We start from the raw sequence: 20,370 nt of genomic DNA, 5'->3' as shown, positions 1-20,370 counted from the left end.
CTGTACTGAATACCAAATGCAGAATCAGGTTTATTATCATTGGCATATGTTGTGAAATTCATTGCACTGCAATACATAATAATTTTAAAAAAGTACAATAAGAAATACATATTTGAAATTAAATAAGTAGTGCAAAAGGGAAAAAATAAAGAGCTAGTGTTCATGTGTTCATTGTCCATTAAGAAATCTGATCCTGGAAGGGAAGAAGCTGTTGAGTGTGAATCTTCAGGCTCCTGTACTCCTCCCCGATGGTAGCAATGAGAAGAGACAGGAGTACAAGTATCTTTCTGCTTCAGCTAGAAAAACTGGATAATTTTGATTATTTCTGGATAATTAGAATCTCTTCTGGGGCAGGCAGGTAGGACCTGTACAAAAGGAGTGGGTTGCATTTGAATCCGAGGGGGAGCAATTATTTTTGTGGGCAGGTTTATTAGAGATGTTGGGAGTAGTTTAAACTAATATGGCAGGGGGATGGGAACCAGTATGACAGAGCTGAGGGTGAGCCAGTAGGTTTACAAGTAGATGATGGGTGTAACATGAATGTAAGGAAGGACAAACCAGTGACTGGGTACAAATGCAGACAGAGCAGAGAAATTGTACCACAGTGGTAAAATTCAAAAGGGTGAAGAACGCAGGAATGAAGGTGCTGTATTTAAATGCAAGTAGTATTCGGACTAAGGGGGACAAACTCGTGGCGCAATTAGAGATTGGTCAGTATGACGTGGGCATCACTAAGTTGTGGCTGAAAGAAGGCCACAGTTGGGAGCTTAACATCAAAGGATATACTTTGTATCAAAAGGACAGGCAGGAAGGCATAAGCGACAGTGTGGCTGTTAATAAGAGATGGGATTACATCTTTAGAAAGAGGTGACATAGGGTCAGAGAGTCTGTGGGTGGAGTTAAGAAATTGCAAGGGTTAAAAAACCATTATGGGAATTGTATATAAGCCTTCAATTAGTAGCCAAGATGTGGGGTTGAGATTGCAAAAGGAGCTGGAAAAGGCATGTAATATGGGGTAATGACACAATTGTAATGTGGGACTTCAATATGCAAGGGAATTGGGAAAATCAGGTTGGTGTCGGATCACAAGAGAGGAAATTTGTTGAATGCCTACAAGATGCTTTTCAAGCACAAAGGTGATGGATCGAACATGGAAAGGTTAAGAGGAGGAAAATAATATGAAAAAAATTGTATAACTGAAAGCCCTTTCAGTGGTACCGGAAGAAGGACATTGACGTGGTATTGGTGTGTAAAGTTATAATTGATCACAACAGATCTACCAGTGTCAGAGTTGAGAGAAGGGATTCTTAAAACAATTGTGAGAAGCTGTGGCTTTGGAGAGGACATGGTGGAAAGTGACAGCAAATTTAATGAAAGAATCAGAAACTGGACCTTCAGCCCAACTCGCCCATTGTGCCTATGTATACTAATCTCATTAGGCTTGCATTCCTGTAATCCTTTCCGTCCAAATTCCTCTTAACTGTTACGGGTTTACGTCTACCCATTTCCTCTGGCAGCTCATTCCACATCTGCACCGTGTATGGAAAAACTTGCTCCTCAGGTCTTGAAATTGAAGTCTCTCTCCCCTCCCACCTTTTGCCGTTTGTGCGATTTGTTTTTTTTTGTACATTGGGTATTTGATGTTTCCTTGAATGGGTTCCATTCATGGTGTTTCTTTGTTTCGTGGCTGCCTATTCTATTTTATAGAATTCTTTAAATTTGCCACTGAGTCTCTCCTACGATCTAAATCCAGTCATTCCTTACCAGTAAAGCCCTTGATTTATCACAAAAACCTGGTGAATCTCTAGCATTCTTTCTCACGCTACCACATCCATTTTGTATGGTGGTGACAGAATTATTCCATGTGTGACCCAACCACTGCTTTGTACAACTTCGTCCTGACAGTCTGACTCATACTAAGCGCTTCAACCTATGAAGGCAAACATAACAAATGCCCTTTTCACTATCCCATTCACCCTTGTCACTATTTTCAGGGTGCTACTAACATGTACCCACGTATAAACTGTGCCTCAACAAGGCAGCATCTGTCATTAATGACTTCCAACAGCTAGGGCATACCCTCTTCTCATTACTACCGTGAGGAAGGAGGTACAGGAGCCTGAAGACACACACCCCACTCCGTTTAGGAACGGCTCCGTCCACTCCACAATCAGATTTCTGAATGCACAACAAACACATTTACACTGCCTCACTATTTTTGCTCTCTTTTGTACAACTTATTTAATTAGTTTCTTTATACTGTTGTACTGTAAAATTTCACAACATATGCCATTGATTTTAGACCTGATTCTGGTCCCCACCCCGTATTGTGCATGTCCAAACAATCAAATAACAAGAGCAGGAGTTCTTCTTGAGAGGATGAAGCAATGCCAGTACAGTTTCTAATTTTTCATTAATATGTTAGCTCTGTGTAAATAACTTGACTCACCTTTAAAAATACAAGCTGTTTGAAAGCAATTTGTATAAATTGAGACTATGTGAAGAGTTGTAATTTGGTGATGGTTAAAGTGGGAGCATTGAATCAGATATTATGGGGGCTGTAGTATCTAAAGCAGCTGTGGTGGTAGGTTCAGTAACTCCTACCCACGTCCTTGAATAGCATTACTTTTTCACACATGAAAAAGCAGTAATTCCAAAAGAAACTAATGGAGCAGGGTAAAGATATTGTAAACAATTTTAATTATCCTGGTCTATTCTTCTAATGGCTTATTAAATACTCTCCACAGTGTTCAAGGTGGTGATGTAGGAAGATGAAACAGCTCTAGTCAGGTTTACTTATTGGACAGATTGTTGAGGTTTCTTCACCATAACAGTGAATCTTCAGTTATTATACTCATTTTATACTGGTGAATGTCAAATTTTGGTTAAAATGTCATTTATTTATAACCTTAACTTTACAATAGTGCTTAGTAAAATATAACACCGTGGCATAAATTCAATGTTAGGACGGATTGCTTGGGCAAAGCAGTATTTTTTGTTATTTAGAGCGGGGATTGCCAACTGACCCCTGAGTTAATGGTAGGTGTCCAGGTTGAGAACCCCTGATGTAGAGATATGGTGTGTAACAGATCCTTCCAGCCTAACAGCCGCAGTGCCCAACAACCCAGCTAGCCTAATCCCAGGACAGTTTACAATAACCAGTTAACCTGCCAACTGCCATGCCTTTGAACTGTGGGAGCAAAAGCCCATGCAGTCATGGGAAGAACATACACACTTTCTTACAGATGAATGCTGAGCTCCAATGTCCCGAGCTGTAATAGAGTTGCACTAACTGCTGTGCTCTCATGGTGTCCCCATATTAAAGAAGAGTTATACACGTGGACGAATGTTCAGTGAGGAAGCTCTTTGGCTTCGAACCAGGCAGCTCAGGGCATAATTTGAAAATAACAATTTTTTTTTAATTGATTGCACGTAAGACATCTAAATGGGAAATGTGGAGCAATCTGTGGTTTCTGGAGGTAAAGATAAGTGACAAGAAGCAAAGCAAAATGTAGATCAGGAGCAGTAGGAAAAGAGCTCAGTGTAAAGGACTTGGTGTGATTTTCAAACCAGTTCAAATGTAGCCAGGTATTAGAATACCCAAGTGGAGAACTGGCAAAGGCATGGGCAGAAGCTTTTGGCTCAGAATCCAAATGTTAATAATCTGCTGCTTTGTATTCTCAACATTGATTTACTGAGATACAGCATGGAATACACATTTCCAACCCTTCGAGCTGCTCCGAGAGAGCAATCCCCTGATTTACCACTAGCCTAATCATGGGACAATTTACAATGACCAATCAACCTACCAACCAGAGCACCTGGAGAAACCACCTGGTCAGGGAGAACATACCAACTCCATTTGCCTAAAACACTGATTCTGGAGAGAAAGTCATAGATGCAGCAACCTGCAGCACAGTTCCAATATCAGAATCAGAATCAGACTTTAATCGCCAAGTACCTATGCACATACAAGGAATTTACTTCCGGCAGATGTTGTCTCTCTGCTCATAACAATAATAATAATATTCCTTGATTTTCTTAAGTTACAATCTTATTGTGTGCTCCACTCTTCATTGAAGTGAGTTCTTCTGTCATCATGGGTAAATTAAAGTAGAATTTCCCATCTCCAGTATTTATCAACAGTCTTGATAAATAAAACAGTTTTCCATAATTAGGGAAGCATTGGTTTTGGTGAAAAATCATAATTTTATTAAATGGATGGGGAAAAGTAATAAATATAATTTAACTGTTTGGACAATCATAGATAGTACTACTTTACATTAGCAAGAAGCAGTGGAGGGCCAGAGGCAAAGGAGTAAATGCACATAAATCATTACTATTTCAAAATCTGCTTCAGGAAATCACACAGGAGTGAATGGAATACTGTCATTTATAGGGGGGAGTAGATCCAAGTTAAGTTATGCTAACCCATAATAAAAGTTAAGTTTAGGTCACACCTGGAGTATGAGGAGCAGTTCTCTAAACCACATGGTACATAAGAGAGAATGTAAATACAGTTACTAGAATGTTTGCTGGCTTCCAGAGTCTAAATTTGTAATAAGACCATAAGACATAGGAGCAGAATTAGGCCATTTGGCCCATTGTGTCTGCTCCACCATTCAATCATGGCTGATCCTTTTTATTCCCCTCCTCAGCCTCACTCCCTGGCCTTCTCTCCTTAATGTTTGATGACATGTCCAATCAAGAACCTATCAAATCTTTGCCTTAAATACACCCAGTGACCTACCTGTGATAACAAATTCCACAAAAATTCACCACCCTCTGGCTAAAGAAAATTCTCTGCATGTTTTAAATGGATGCTGTTCTATCCTTAGGCTGTGAGACTCCACCACAGGAAACATCCTTTCCACATTTACTCTGTCTAGGCCTTTCAGCATTCAAAAGATTTCAATGAGATCTTCCCTCATCCTTCTCATTTCTAGCGATTACAGATCCAGAGCCATCAAACATTCCTCGTGTGATAACCCTTTCATTCCCAGAATCATCCTTGTGAACCTCCTCTGACTTCTCTCTAGTACCAGCTTCTCTTAGATGAAGAATCCAAAACTGTTCACAGTACTCCAGGTGAGACCCCAACGGTGCCTTATAAAGCTTCAGCATCACATCCATGCTCTTGTATTCTAGACTTTTTGAAATGAATGCTATCATTGCATTTGCCTTCCTCACTACTAACTCAACCTGCAAGTTAACCTATAGGGTGTTCTGCACAAGGACTGCCAAGTCCCTTTGCATCTCAGTTTTTTGGACTTTCTCCCCATTTTAGAAAATAGTCTGCACATTTACTTCTACTTCCGAAGTGCATGACCATGCATTTTCCAACACTGTATTTCATTTGCCACTTTTGTGCCCATTCTCCTAATCTGTCAAAGTCTTTCTACAGCCTACCTGTTTTCTCAACACTACCTGCCCCTCCACCAATCTTTGTATCATCTGTAAATTTGGCAACAAAGCCATCTATTCCATTATCTAAATTATTGATATACAGCATATGTGTGGCACCTTGTCAAAGACCTTCTGAAAGTTCAAATATACAACATCCACTGCATCCCATTTATCCTACTTGTAATCTCCTCAAATAATTCCAACAAGTTCATCAGGCAAAATTTTCCCTGAAGGAAACCATGCTTACTTTGTTCTACCTTGTCCTGTGTCACAAAGTACTCCATCACCTTATCCTTAACAATCGACTCCCAACATCTTCCCAACCACTGAGGTCAGGCTAACTGGTCTATAATTTCCTTTCTGCTGCCTTCCTCCTTTCTTAAAGAGTGGAGTGACATTTGCAATTTTCCATTCCTCTAGCACCATGCCAGAGTTCAGTGAATTTTGAAAAACCATTACAGTCGGCCCTCCTTATCGGCGGATTCCGCGTACACGAATTCAACCAACCGCGAATCGTGAAAACCCGGAAGTGCTCTTCCAGCAATTGTTGTTCGAGCATGTACAGACTTTTTTTCTTGTCATTATTCCCTAAACAATGCAGTATAACAACCATTTTACATAGCATTTACATTGTATTAGGTATTATAAGTAATCTAGAGATGATTTAAAGTATACGGGAGGATGTGCATGGGTTATCAGGCATCGGGATCGAAAAAAATCAGAAGTTCTCTTACTAAGTCATTTGGAACAGGTACATCCGGTATTATTTAGCATCAGTCAAATGTTTGTCTTAGTATATATTTTACCTTTCTATGCATATAAAACACTTAAGAACGTATGTTTCAGCGCTGGGCTTGGGAAGTTCCCGAGCTCGATCTAGTGACAGATCGCTATGGAGTGCGCTCTGCACCGTGCCGGGTTGATGTGGAGGATCAAAAACCCAAAACCCAATAATTAAACCACTGTGTTGCTTAGTAATAATTGTAGCTTTCATCGGGGCACAGCCTTGCTCACTTTATCCTTTAAAATTGTTCCGATCGTTGACCAGCCTAGCCTAACGCTTTTCCAATGACCAATGGCGTTCCACCTCTTTCCCATCGCTTTATTATTTCCACTTTATTTTCAATCGTGATCGTAATTATTTTCATGAACAGAAACACGAAATGCCTCCACAATCTCTACCGCTACCTCTTTCAGAACCCTAGGGTGCATGTGCAGTTCATCTGGTCCAGGTGACTTGAGCACCTTCTCACTTGTAATAGTAACTGCACTCACTTTTCATCCCCCACACCCTTCAACATCTGGCACACTGCTAGTGTCTTTCACAGTGAAGACTGATGCAAAAGATTTAGTTCATCTGCCATCTCCTTGTCCCCTGTTATTATTTCTCTGGCCTTGTTTTCTAGTGGTCCTATATCCATTCTTATTTGTCTTTTCTACATACTTGAAAGAGCTTTTACTACCCATTTTGATATTGTTTCCTAGCTTGCTTTCATATTCCATCTTCTCCTTTTGAATGAATTTTTTAGTTGCTCTCTGTAGGTTTTCAAAAGCTTCCCAATCCTCTACCTTGAATGAAATATCTTTATTGTCATTGCATAGTAATCAAGTAACCAGCCAGTACAAGCAATGTCCAGCAGTACAAGAGCGTAACTCAGATGCATGACAGCCATAAAACCAGTATATCTTCCTGCTAATATGAATGCTACATTATCAATGGATGTATTTCTAGAATTCGCAAGGTTAAGAGGTACTTTCATTAAAATAAGGAAATCAATAGCAATAGTTAAGAGCAGGGCATATCTTAAAAACTAAAGCTTTGGACTGTTTGGCAGAACATCTCTATGCAGAAGGTGGAAGACCCTACTGCAAGGCTCGTTGTTAGGAATGTTGCCTTAAAGTATTATGGATGGGGTGGGATAGATATGTAGGAAGGATTGGAGCAGGGGGCAGGGATCCAGATTTTTGGATTATTGGGACCTCGTCTGGGGCAGATGTGACCTGTACAAAATAGACGGGTTGCACTTGAATCCAAGGGGGACCAATATCCTGGCAAGGAGCAACTGGGAGACAGATTCTGGGATGGTGCAATAATAAGTGTTGTTGTGATGGAAGATTTTAACTTTACTAGTATTGATTGACATCTCCTTAGCACAATGGGTGGAGTATGTTTGGTGTGTTCAGGAAGGTTTCCATCCCAATGTGTAGAATAGCCAACTAGAGGAGAGGCTGTACTTGATCTGGTATTAGGAAATGAACCTGGTCAGATGTCTCAGTGGGAGAACATTTTGGAGGTAGTGATCACAGCTCTTATCTCCTTCACCATAGCGCTACAGCGGGATAGGAGCAGACAATTTGGGAAAACATTTCATTGGGGCGGGGTAAATATGATGCTATTAGGCAGGAAATTGGGAGCAGATGTTATCGGGGAACATTTGCATGGATAGGTATGTTCCAGTGAGGCAGGGAAAGGATGGTAGGGTTAAAGAACCATGGTGTACAAAGGATGTAGAAAATCTAGGTAAGAAGAAAAGAAAGCTTACAAAAGGTTAAAGAAACTAGGTACTGTTAGAGCTCTAGAAAATTACAAGGTTGCTAGGAAGGAACTTAAGAATGGAATTAGGAGAGCCAGAAGGTCCATGAGAAGGCCTTGTGAGCAGGATTAAGGAAAACTCCAAGGCATTCTACAAGTATGTGAAGAGCAAGAGGATGAGCCGTGTGAGAATAAGACCAATCAGATGTGATAGTGGAAACGTGTGCATGGAGTTGGAGGAGGTAGCGGAGGTACTTAATGGTACCTTGCTTCAGTATTCACCAGGGAAAAAGGTCCTTGGCAATTGTGGGGATGACTTAGTGGACTGGAACACTTGAGCATATAGACATCAAGAAAGAGGATGTGCTGGAGCTTTTGAAAAGCATTAAGTTAGATTAAGTCACCAGAACTGGAGTAATCAGCCGTAATCTCTATGAATAATGAAGGAGTTAAACAACTTCTGCTTTTTCAGTGCACCTCAGTTTTTAGTATTCAGTTTTGAATTCTAAAATGCTTAGTAGACATTTAAATGGATATGGCCGGTGTGTGTCTGCTTTGTCCGTTCCAGGTACGTGTTAACGTAGCTAGAAGGATAGAGAAGATGGAATATCAGCACAATAAAGCACAACAACATAACAGCTGGTTTCAGCAAGCTGCCGAAGCTCTCGATGTGGATTTGGAGGATAATGTCCTAATGGGTAAGTAAAATTTTGTATTTATTTATATAGCAATACAGCATAGAACAGGCCCTTCCAGCCAAACGAGCCACACCACCCAGCAACCCACCTAATTAACTCTACCCTAATCACAGGGCAGTTTTCAACAACCAATTAATGTACAAACTGGTAGGTCTTTGGAATGTGGGATGAAACTGGAGCACCCAGAGAAATCCCACACAGTTCATGGGGAGAACATACAGATGGCACCGGAATTGAACCCCGAATTCTGACACCAGGAGCTGTAATAGCATCAGGCTAACCGCTACAGTATTGTGGCTACCGTGTGAGCATTTCATAGATAACAGGTTGCTAAACCAGCTGGGATGTTCATGCTTGCACACAAGTCCAGACTTTCCTGTTGGAGAAGTACTTCTCTGCTGACAACCATCAAGCATACTAGTTCCATCCATGATTCTCACTCAAAGCGAGGAAAAAGTTGTTCAGTTAATATTTAACATTTACAATGTGAAATAACCATTGATACACATGAAGCTGAAATATGGTACTTGCAATGTTAAAGTTTATTACTTAATATTTAGCCATTATTCTCTTATCACTTGGAACAAAAAATAGTCAGGGAATTCAGCAGGTCAGGCAGCATCTGTGGAAATGAATATAAACAATAGATGTTTTGGGCTGAGACACTCAAGAGTCCTGAAAGGGTCTGGGCCCAAAACATTGACTATTTATTCATTTTGATAGGTGCTGCTGAGTTTCTCCAGCATCTGGAGAATCTTGTGTTTATAACCTGTAAATTGTGCAGTGAGTTATAGATTCTGCGGAAAGCTGATGTTGGAGAATAGAATGGGTTAGGGTAGGGTTGGTGTAAAATGGATGCCTGAATCGCTTATCACCTGCTTATCTAAGTGTGGTCCATCATCTTTCAATGTTAATCATATTACAATCACAAATAACACTTTTCTCCTGAAAATAAACTTATCTATTGTTCTTCCAAAAGGATTTGAGCAATCTAAACTGAATTGAAATCGGAAGTTCTTTGAAAAGTAAACTGAACATAAAGTTTTATTTTCAGGTGAAGGGTATAATGACGGTGAAGAAAACCAGAGACAAAGAATGCTGAAAGGAATGAAGAAAGAACTAAAACATCTACTTTCGCAGCCAGTGTTCAAGAACCACATGAAGACAAAATACCCAACACAATTTGGTGGACTAGCATTGCCTGCTTTACCAGTGGCGAGCCAAGAAACTGCTTTAACTACAATTCAAAAACATAGACAGAAAAAAAGACAGACTGTGTGAACAAGCATCTTGAAAGAAGTGCTGTTTAACCAACTGATACAACTAGCAATTTGCAATGTTATGTAGTAACACATTCAGTGGCTGTACACCATTTATTGCATTTAATAAAAAATTAGAACTTGTGCAATATTGTCATCTTCAATATGAAGATTAAGAACAACCTCTTCATATCCTCAATAAGAGGATGCACATTTTATTTAGAGATACAGCGCAGAACAGGCTCTTCTGGCCCACCGCACCGTACCACCCAGAAATTCACCTATTTAACCCTAGCCTAATCACAGGACAGTTTACAATGTACAATTAATCTACTAACCAGGATGTCTTTGGACTGTGGGAGGAAACACATGCACTCACAGGAAGGAACGTACAAACTTGCCTACCGAGGATGCCCGAATTGAACTCCGAACTCAGTATCGCGCTAGTTGCTATGCTACCATGGCACCCCAGTTTCTTAAAGCATTTTAGAAAATTGTAGTTCTTAGCTGAATAGTGATTATTAAGAATGACTAACAGGTTTATACTCTAGGAACAGTGCTCAAGTAGATGGTATTTTCTTCAAGATGAAATGTTTTATATCTTGCAACCAGATGACTCTAGTAAACAAAAATACTAAAATCCAACAGAACAATGTAGGTGCTATTAAAGTAGGTAGTTGACAAGAATTAGGTCACACTGCTCCTTATATAGACAGGGGGGATGGTGCAAAGTAGATACATACTTGTGCAATAGTTTGCTAGTAAACAATGATTCCTTAAGCCAGAGGTGGAAGAGGGGACAGCTCACTACCTATTAAATGCTCCCAACGACGAGAGTCTCAAATAACCTCTGACAGACAAGTCCAGTAGAACAGTTTCTACTGACAGAAGGGACAAAGCCAGGTAACAGGCTCCAGGCAGATGAGGCTCATCAGCCATGGTTGGAAAACGCTAATCTCAAACTTCCACTGTCTTGGGTTACACCTATTAACGGGGAAAGCTTCAGGAGTAAACCTCAAGGAAAAATTGAGCTGGAATCCCAAAGGCAGTCCCTATGCTGAGTTCAACTCCAGCAATGCTGTTGGTGCCAAATTGTATTGGTCTCAGCCATTCCTTTGGATTCATCAGCTGCTTGGACGGGGGAGCCTGCTGTATGGGCAACAGCTTGCTCTCCATATTTCACACTCTCTTGGCTTGGTTTTAACAGCCATGGCGCAACATCCCTGGTTGACCCCAGCGGAGGGCCTCTCTAAGCAATGATTTCATTTAAAGTGACTTTGCACAATTAGTATGTGCTACAAAGAATCAGTTTGCTTATCAATTTAGTCACTGTTTTAAATCAGAGCCTAATTTAAATTCTTTATACTTGCATTGATAGGATTACAATCAGAGTTCGGAGCAGAGAGTGAAACTGAATTAAGGACCAGTTTTGTAAACTGGATTTACTGTGTAAAGTCCTCCAGCAGGTGGCATCAATGTTGTGCACAGAAACAATGAATTGTCAACAGCGTGGCTGCATACAACAAATGCATTGTGGAGTTTACACTCAAATCCCAGCGGAAATGTTGTTCTCTATTGATTTGAGGAGGTACAAGGGAGGAATCTCAATTCACAAACCCTGCATGAACAAAAAAAAAATTCAATCCTGTTCGAAAAAAGATGTTAGACTGATAGATGTAGAGTTTATAACGCAACTTACAGCATGATTGAAACTAACCAAGTTTTTTCTGCAAGGGTGTATTAAATTGGTATAGACTGTACACTAATATCGAAGACAAAAATTTAAATGCACTCAGTGGTTGGAATATACATTAATTTGGTATGTCAGAAAATGGCAAAAGATTCTGCTTACATTGATTATTTTACCTACCCCACCCCCACAGGAACACCCCCAAACAACCATGGCTCAGAGCATAAAACGTATAATTGCAAGGTGAAATGAAGACTATTTGGTATTGCTTGCTTTGTAAAGTATATCATAATGTCCTGGTTTGTAAAGTAGGTAAATCAAAGGTTTAGATCCCTCTGGAAAGATGTGGTGGTTGACTTCAGAGTCTGTTTTGTCCATATATTCCACTTGGATTGATATATCCAGGGCTTGGGTCAGTGCAGTGATATGAATATGGTCACTTTCCACGGCCATTGGCTCCACTTCCTATGGGAGAGAAACTAGGCATTACTATATATATGTATAAAACCAGCTCTATAAACAGCAAAGTGCCAGAAAGAAATTATCCCAACCAGCAAACCAATTTATCAGAAATTATCCTATAATAGCAAACCTATTTTACATTAACAGATGTGCCAAAATAAATCACCTAAATAAATATTTTTGAACAGAAATTTCAGTTTTAGATCTGAGAACTGTTTCAGAAGGATACAAGACTTCCACCAAAGCAAAAACAGGAAAAATAAATTCTATCAGTATTATAGAAAACCACTAGTCAGTCTTTCTAAAGTAAAAAAAAGTTATTTCTCAGGGATTCCTTCCTCTTAACTATAACGAACTCCATATAGTGTTTTGATGTACTTCGTGTACTCCAAAATGGGGTGGTGAGCATCTTAAATGTCCCTCGTCGGTAGGTCGCATCTGGAATTTTCACTTGGTGGACGATTTCCCTCCATATTGGGAAATCATGTACGTGGCAAGTTACAGCAGTGGTTTGCCTTTGCCTACTGCCGGGTGAGTTCTTTTTTAAGGGATCACCAGCTCTTAACCCAGTATGGATGGAGAGCGTGCAAGGGAGCTGGCTGGATTCGAACTCGGGACCTCTCGCCCTGAAGTCCAGCGCTGATGCCACTATGCCACCAGTCAGGCAAATGTCCCTCAGGGAAGAACAATTGTGTGAAAATCGAAATTATGATTATGTCTTAAAAGGTATTTCATCTTTCAAGCTTTTTGGTCAGACAGTGGTGAATCTAGAATACACTGCCACTGGCAGCTGTGGAGGCCAAGTCATTGGGTATATTTAAGGTAGAGGCTGATAGATTTTTGATTAGTCAGGGCATTAGGGGAAATGGGGAGAAGGCAGAGAAGAGTGGGGCTGAGAGGAAAATGGATCAGCCTTGATGAAATGGCAGGGCAGATCCGATGGGCCAAATGGCCTAATACTGCTCCTATATCTTATGGTCTTAAACCTCGTGATAACTGCAACAACTGAATCAATGAATCAGACCACAGTCTTTTATGACAATGATGACATTAGTGACATTGTAATGATAGGTCAACTTATATTCAGGATCTTTTACTTAAAATACTACCAGAGATGTTCCCCCAACTAATGATCTCACTTTAAGGACTCTATCTTGTTATTTCATGCTCCTGTTATTTATGTTTGCACAGTTTATTGTCTTCTATGCTCTTGCTCTTTCATTGATCCTGTTTACAGTTACTGTTCTATAGATTTGCTGAGTATGCCCGCAGGAAAATGAATCTCAGGGTTGTATGTGGTGACATGTATACACTGTGATAATAAACTTTACTTAGTACTTTATTCATAATTAGCCATATTATCCATTAATATTTACCAAAAAGAATTGTTTCCGAAATTTGAAGGTAGGCTCCATCATCAATAAATAAAGCCAATCAATATAACCAATTCTAAAACTGACCTGAGCACAGAAGTCTTTAATACTTATGCCTCCCTCGAGGAAAAATTCAAAGAAGCCGGACTGCTTCTGCAAGTATGCGGATGTTAGTAGTCGAAGATATTGCACTAAGTGATCTGAAGCAGCACGATCATTGAAAACAGCAAGTAGCTGGGAGACCGAACCGTCCGTTTCTACCAGGTCAATCACATCCAGAAACTGGAACCAGAGAACCTAACAGTAACATCTGTATCAATCCACTTTTTATTTCAGAAAAAGGAAACGTCAGATGCTCTTACAACAAAGGCCGTAGCTCATTTCGATCTTTACTCATCAAGGTACATTAGATATTAGGATAGCACGTAGTGTAGCGGTTCGCTTAATGCTTTACAGCCGTGGTGACCCTGGTTCAATTCCCACTACTGTCCAGCATGAAATAACAAGAGTCCTTAAAGTGAGATCATTAGTTGGGGGAACATCTCAATAGATGAGTGTGGTAGTATTTTAAGTACAAGTTTTTACATTCACCCCATGACTGTGGGTCTCCTCTGGGTGCTTCGGTTTTCTCCCATTACCGTAAAGACATATGGGTTAGTCACGTGGGTGTAATTGGGTGACACAGGCTTGTTATGCTGGAAGGGTCATTAACTGCACTGTATCTTTAAAGTAAAATAAATTGCTTTTGATGAATTGCATACCATCAAAAGCACCAAAAAGGAAAGATTTCCACTGAAGGGGGAGAAAAAGCTGCAGATGCTATAAATCCAAAACAAAAATACAAAATGCTGTATGTACTCAATAAAGCAGCATCTGCAGGAAAGAAACTTTACATTTTAGGGTCAAATGTTTCTTAACCAGAATTTGAAAAGTGAGATAAATATTATTTAAGTTGGAGAGTGCAGTGGAGAAAATAGAAGCAATGTCTATTTTATTTTTCTGTTTAAAGATACAGTGCAGAATAAGCCCTTCCAGCCCAACGAGCCACACCACCCAGCCATCCACTGATTTAACCCTAGACTAATCACAGGACAATTTGCAATAACCAATTAGCCTACCTACAGTTATGTCTTTAGACTGTGGGAGGAAACTGGAGCACCTGGAGGAAAAACATGCTCACAGGAAGGGACGTACCAATGTTCTTATACAGAATGCTGGAGCTGAGCTGTAATAGCGTCACACTAACCGCTACACTTTGATCTGACCTCAAAAAGTGAGAGAAATGGTATTGTAAGTTGGAGAGTGTAGTGGAAAAAAATGTACCATCTATGGTAAGTTTCAGATTATAATTTTCAAGGAAATAATTTAACACAGCTGGAGGTGAAACTGAAACTGAAAGATAGAGATAAGCTTACAGAAAAAGAAACTTAAATTCAGCATCAAATTCAATCTAACTGCTCTGATGTGAGATGAAGAACTGTTCCTTAAGCTGAGTTCAGACATTTCTGGTACAGAACTGAAATCAGAGTAGGAGTAGGATGGAGAACTAAACTTGTGGATCAAATGAAAAACTTTCACCCAATCTTCATCTGAATTACTCAGAGTGGGATGTTATGTTGAAGTTTGGTGAGGCCAAATTTGGAGTTATTGTGTACGGTTTTGGTCACACACCCAAGGAAAGATTGAAAGAGTGCAAAGGAAATTTACAAGGATGTTGTCGGGACATGAGGACCTGAGCTATAGGGAAATGTAGAAAGGGTTAGGACTTTATTCCCCAGGGAGTAGAAGAATGAGGGGAGATTTGATAGAGATATACAAAATTATGAGGGGTACAAGTACTGTAATTGCAAGTATGCTTTTTCCACTGACAGTAGAATTAGAGGTCATGGGTTAAGGGTAAAAGATGAAATATTTAAGGGGAACACGGGGGGAAACTTCTTCACTCAGACGGTAGTGAGCAGAACGAGCTGCTGGCACAAGTGATGGATGCTGGTTTGATTTCAATATTTAACCTAAGTAAATGGGTGGGAGGGGTATGAAAGGCTATGGTCCAGGTGTGTGTTGATGGGATAAGGCAGATTAAAAGATCGGCACAGACTAGAAAGGCCAGAGGGCCTATTTCTCTGCTGTAGTGTTCTGTGACTCAAGGACACCATATTGTGAGCACCCAGTATATTAAAGTGCTGGAAGACCAAATGAATCATTGCTTCTCCTGTAAGGAAATTTTGGGTCCCCGGATGCTTGGAAGCAGTGACAAAGAAGGACAGATGTTACATCTCCTCCTTGAGAAGAATGCAGACGGAGATGGAAGAGTGGACCAGCGGATCTCAAAGGGTCTATTCCCTCCACAATAACTGAAAGGGAAACAAAGAAAAGGCACAACCGGTGATAGAATACTGCTGAAGGTGACAGAAATGACAAAGGGTGATACACTGAACGTAGTGGCTGGTGGACTAGAAAATAAGCATATGAGGAACTCAACAGGCCTGGCAGCATCCAAGGAGAAAGACTGATGAAGGGTCTTGGTCTGAAATGTTGTCTGTACTTTTTTTCCATTGATGCTGCCTGGCCTGCTGAGTTCCTCCAGCATTTTGTGTGTGTTGCTCTGGATTTCCAGCATCTGCAGAATTTCTGTTGTAAATGAGGAACTCACTTCTTGTTTTACTTAGTGCAAGGGATGACAGCAGAAATTAAAATGAGAAGCGCGAGAGAGAGAGAGAGAGAGACTTAGTTAAGGAAAAGGAAAGCATTTTAAAATGGGACCAGAGTTGGAAGTCTCACTATCAGGATATATACACAATAAATGAGAATGGTATGACTCCACAATGAAATTATTTCCACAATGAAACAATTTCCACACATTCGCCCATTAGTTTTTAAAACAACACATTGTTGCAAATTATTTTGTCCTTAAAAGGAAGATTTGGAATATGGTCTTGTTACCTCCAAAAGGGATCAAATACATTGAATCTCACAATTAGAGGCAGGTTTAATTTTACTGGCATACATTGTGAAATTTGTTTTGTAGCAGCAGTACAGTGCAATACACAACTTAAAAAGCTATAAATTACAACAAGAAAATATATATAAAATTGAATAATAGTGCAAAAAGGGAGCAAAAATTGACATTAATGAGAAATTGGGATAGGTACATGGATTGGAGGGCTATGGTCCAGGTCCATTTTGATGGGGCTAGGCAGATTATTAGATCAACATGAACTAGATGGGCCAAAGGTCCTGTGTCTGTGCTGTTGTGCTCTATGACTCTAAAAGTTAGGAATAAAAAAAACTTCAGACCAGTTAGCAGCTAGCTCTATGCAAGTCTAGAATGGAGACGAGGTGGAATTTCTTCATATATTTAAACATTTTTATTCATTTACAGGATGTGAGCGTTGCCATCAAGTCAGCATTTATTACCCTTCACTAGTTACCCTTGAAAACATGGCATTGAGCTGCCTTCTTGAACTGCTGCAGTCCCTGAGCTGTCGGTACACCCACATGTGTGGTGAATCTGTGGAATTCATTGCCACAGGTGGCTATGGAGGCCAAGTCTTCATGTATATTTATGGTAGAGGTTCATAGATTCTTGATTGGTCAGGGCATGAAGGGATATGGGGAGATTGGGGCCGAGAGGGAAATAGATCAGCCATGGTGAAATGGAAGAACAGACTTGATGGGCCAAATGGCCTAATTCTGCTCGTATAGCTTATGGTCTTAAATGCACTCTGGTTCAGTAGAAGTTGGCACTGACTTGAAGCCGACAGGACCTGACCATGTTCGATAAGCATCAAAAACAGTGACTGGATGTCCTTTTAGGTTCATTCTGGGTTGGCTTTAGATTTGCCTGGACAGATCATTTTTTAGCCAAGCAGACCTCCAGCTGAAATCACTACTGCAGATAACTACAGGGACAAATCCCATTACATTCTCAATTGTGACATTTTGAGTAGTGGAGACAAAAGACTAATAAAATCTTAAATTTACCATTTTTCAGAAATGAAATACTTACAGTGCTGAAAGAATTTTCAAATGTTTTTTCAGCAAATCCAGCAGCTAGAAGGTCTTCTCTACTCTGTATTAAATTCTGTCTAAGTCTGAATAAAAACAGTTCATATTAGATAAATTACAGTATTATTACATGAGCACCATACTTGGCAAAGCCATGATTTTGACATCAGTTCACTAACAGCTATGACTGGGTTGGGGGCTGGCTGGCCCGTCCCATCAGTGCTGCCCTCCAGTGTTCGCTCAATGGAAGACAAGCTAGATTGCATTCGCCTGCACCTGCACTGGACCATAAGACCACAAGATATCAAAACAGAATTGGGCCACTTAGCCCATAAGTCAGATCTGCCATTCCATCATGGCTTATTTATTAACCATCTCAACCCCATTCTACTGCCTTCTCTCTCTAACCTTTGACACCCTGCCTAACCAAGAACCTATCGACCTCTGCTTTAAATATACAGTGAAACCCTGATTTTACGCGCCCCGATTTAACGCGAATTTGGATATAACGCGATGAATCACTGGACTCCTTGTCCACGTCAATCCATACTCCTTCTCCAGCCTTGTATCCCTTTTGCCAATCAACTTCCCAGCTCTTGGCTTCATCCCTCCCCCTCCTGCCTTCTCCTATCATTTCAGGACTCTCCCTCTCCCTCCCACTTTCAAATCTCACTATCTCTTTTTTCCATTAGTCCTGACTAAGGGTCTCGACCAGCTGCTGCCTGGCCTGCTGCGTTCCACCAGCATTTTGTGAGAGTCATTGGACCTGTTTTGTGCTCAAAGTGGAACAAACTGCTAGACAAAGGAAATCTTTTTCTGTGAAAGATAAGCTTCATACACTTGACGCGATCAAGACTAAAAGTCAAGCTCAAGTTGCACGAGACCTCGGGATACCAGAATCAACACTTCGTGGCTGGAAATCTCACGAAGAAAAGTTTCACGCGTCGTGTGAGGCAGAGAAGGTGTCTGAATGGAACAAAGAAGAGCTACACCAGTGGTACTCTGGGGATGACAAATGCTCCAAATGAGCACCTGACGAACGCCGAGATCGTCCATAACGTAACTATAGCACCAGCGGAGGCAGGTGTACCGGTTCTTGAGCCGCAAGAAGATAATGAAGAGCCTCCACCCCCACCGCCAAAAGTGTCTGAAGCCACCTCGAGGCTAGCCTCCACTGGTTGCAGAGCCAGGAGGTGGACCACGTAAAAAACCTCCAACTCAGAAGCCTTCTAGATTTTGCTCGCAGCCAGCGACATGCTACATTCAAGCAAGGAATGCTCGATCACTTTTTTAAGAAATAAACTGTAAATGATGATTGCTAATACTCTTGAATGTTTTTATTTGTTGTTTTGTGTACTAAAAAGTTTTACTAAAAATTAATTTGTGTTTTAATTTCTACAGCGACAACAATGATTTATTCGTGGAATTCTTTAATTCAAAGGTCATTTACTTGCCAAAAGGTAAACGTGCAAAAAAAGGGTCAAATAGGGCGAAAATAGGAGTGTTTTAGGATGTTAAGTCAACATTGGGTCAGTTTGAACATTGAATTTCTTGAACCCTGATTTCGTGCGACTCCGCTTTTTTTGCAATGACATTTTACGGACCCAAACGATCGCGTTATAACGGGGTTCCACTGTATTCAATGATGTGGCCTCCACAGCCTCCCGTGGCAATGAGTACCGCAGGTTCACCACCTTCTGGCTAAGGAAGTTCCTTCTCATCTCCATTCACCAACACAAAATGAAAAACTGCTGTGTGCTTGTTCTTGCAGAAACATGTCTCCAGGACATCCCACATACCATTAACCTACAGGCCATGCCACTCAGGGACTTGGGGTAAATATTTTTTGTTGTGACTATTGTTTTCTGCTATCATGATTATATGTACTCTGTGTGACTGTGTGCTTTGCACCTTGTTCCCAGGGAAAAAGCTGTTTTGTTTGTCTATATACATGTATAAGTTTACTGCTGTTTGGGGGTCTGTATACAAGACTCTGATGGGAGTTATATACAGACCCTCAAATAGTGGTGAAGATGTGGTATGCAAATTAGTACGGGAGATAGACAATGCATGCTAAAAGGGCAATATTACGATAGTCATGGGGATTTCAATATGCAGGTAGATTGAGAAAAATCAGGTTGATGTTGGATCTCAAGAGTGGGAATTTCTAGAATGCCTGTGAGAGGATTCTATAAATCAGCCTGTGGTTGAGTCCATTAGTGGATCAGGTACTCTGGATTGGGTGTTGTGCTATGAATGAGAATTGATTGGCGAGCTTAAGGTAAAAGAACCCTTAGGGGAAAGTGATCATAATATGATTGAGTTCACATTGAAGTTTGAGAAGGAGAAGCTGAAGTCAGATTTATCAATATTACAGTGGAGTAAAGGGGCATGAGAAAGGAGTTGGCCAGAATTGATTGGAAAAGAACACTGGCAGGGAAGACAGCACAGCAGCAATGACTGGAATTTCTGGAAGCAATATGGAAGGCATAGGATAGATACATCTCAAAGAGGAAGAAGTATTCTAAAGGCAAGATGACATGTCCATGACTAATGAAAAGTAAAAGCCAGAAAAGCCAAAGAGAGGGTATATAATAGAGAAAAATTATTGGGAAGTTAGAGGACTGGGAAGCTTTTAAAAACCAACAAAAGGCACCTAAAAAGTCATTAAGGTAAAGAGTGAATACAAAAGTAAACTAGCCAATAATATTATAGAGGACACCAAAACTTTTTTCAGATACATAAAAGTATAAAAGAAAGGTGAGATTGGATATCAGACAGCTAGAAAATGATGCTGGAGAGGTACTAATGGGGGCAACGAAAAGGCATGTGAACTGAGTAAGTAATTGGCATCAAAGTCTTCACTGTGGAAGACATGAGTAGTATACCATAACGCTCATGATAAAACAGGCCAAAATTAGCATAGTTTCCTGAAGGAAAA

At 40.4% G+C, this 20,370-nt stretch overlaps 2 protein-coding genes across 3 annotated transcripts in view; one reads left to right on the top strand and one right to left on the bottom strand.

Annotated features, from left to right (window-relative positions):
* ddx24 (DEAD (Asp-Glu-Ala-Asp) box helicase 24) overlaps positions 1 to 10,045 on the top strand; it is a 52,468-nt gene extending 42,423 nt beyond the window's left edge. The window contains exons 8-9 of the mRNA XM_073039174.1: positions 8,508 to 8,637; positions 9,692 to 10,045. Of these exons, the coding sequence (XP_072895275.1) occupies positions 8,508 to 8,637; positions 9,692 to 9,918 (357 nt within the window). The 3' untranslated portion in view covers positions 9,919 to 10,045. The remainder of the gene's footprint in view (positions 1 to 8,507; positions 8,638 to 9,691) is intronic.
* Positions 9,820 to 20,370, bottom strand: part of LOC140724716 (ubiquitin thioesterase OTUB2-like) — a 32,157-nt gene continuing 21,606 nt past the window's right edge. Inside the window, exons 4-6 of one of the 2 annotated variants that reach the window (XM_073039182.1) lie at positions 17,431 to 17,515; positions 13,509 to 13,718; positions 9,820 to 12,051 (exon numbers count right to left, since the gene is read on the bottom strand). In XM_073039182.1, coding sequence (XP_072895283.1) covers positions 11,842 to 12,051; positions 13,509 to 13,718; positions 17,431 to 17,515 — 505 coding nt within the window. In that variant the 3' untranslated portion in view covers positions 9,820 to 11,841. The remainder of the gene's footprint in view (positions 12,052 to 13,508; positions 13,719 to 17,430; positions 17,516 to 20,370) is intronic. The other variant, XM_073039183.1, reaches the window with a different exon arrangement.

The sequence above is a fragment of the Hemitrygon akajei genome, chromosome 3 (assembly GCF_048418815.1).
Source record: "Hemitrygon akajei chromosome 3, sHemAka1.3, whole genome shotgun sequence".
In the NCBI taxonomy this organism is placed as follows: Eukaryota; Metazoa; Chordata; class Chondrichthyes; order Myliobatiformes; family Dasyatidae; genus Hemitrygon; species Hemitrygon akajei.
The sequence above is the reverse complement of the archived record's forward strand: the minus strand, read 5'-3'. Positions and strand labels throughout refer to the sequence as shown.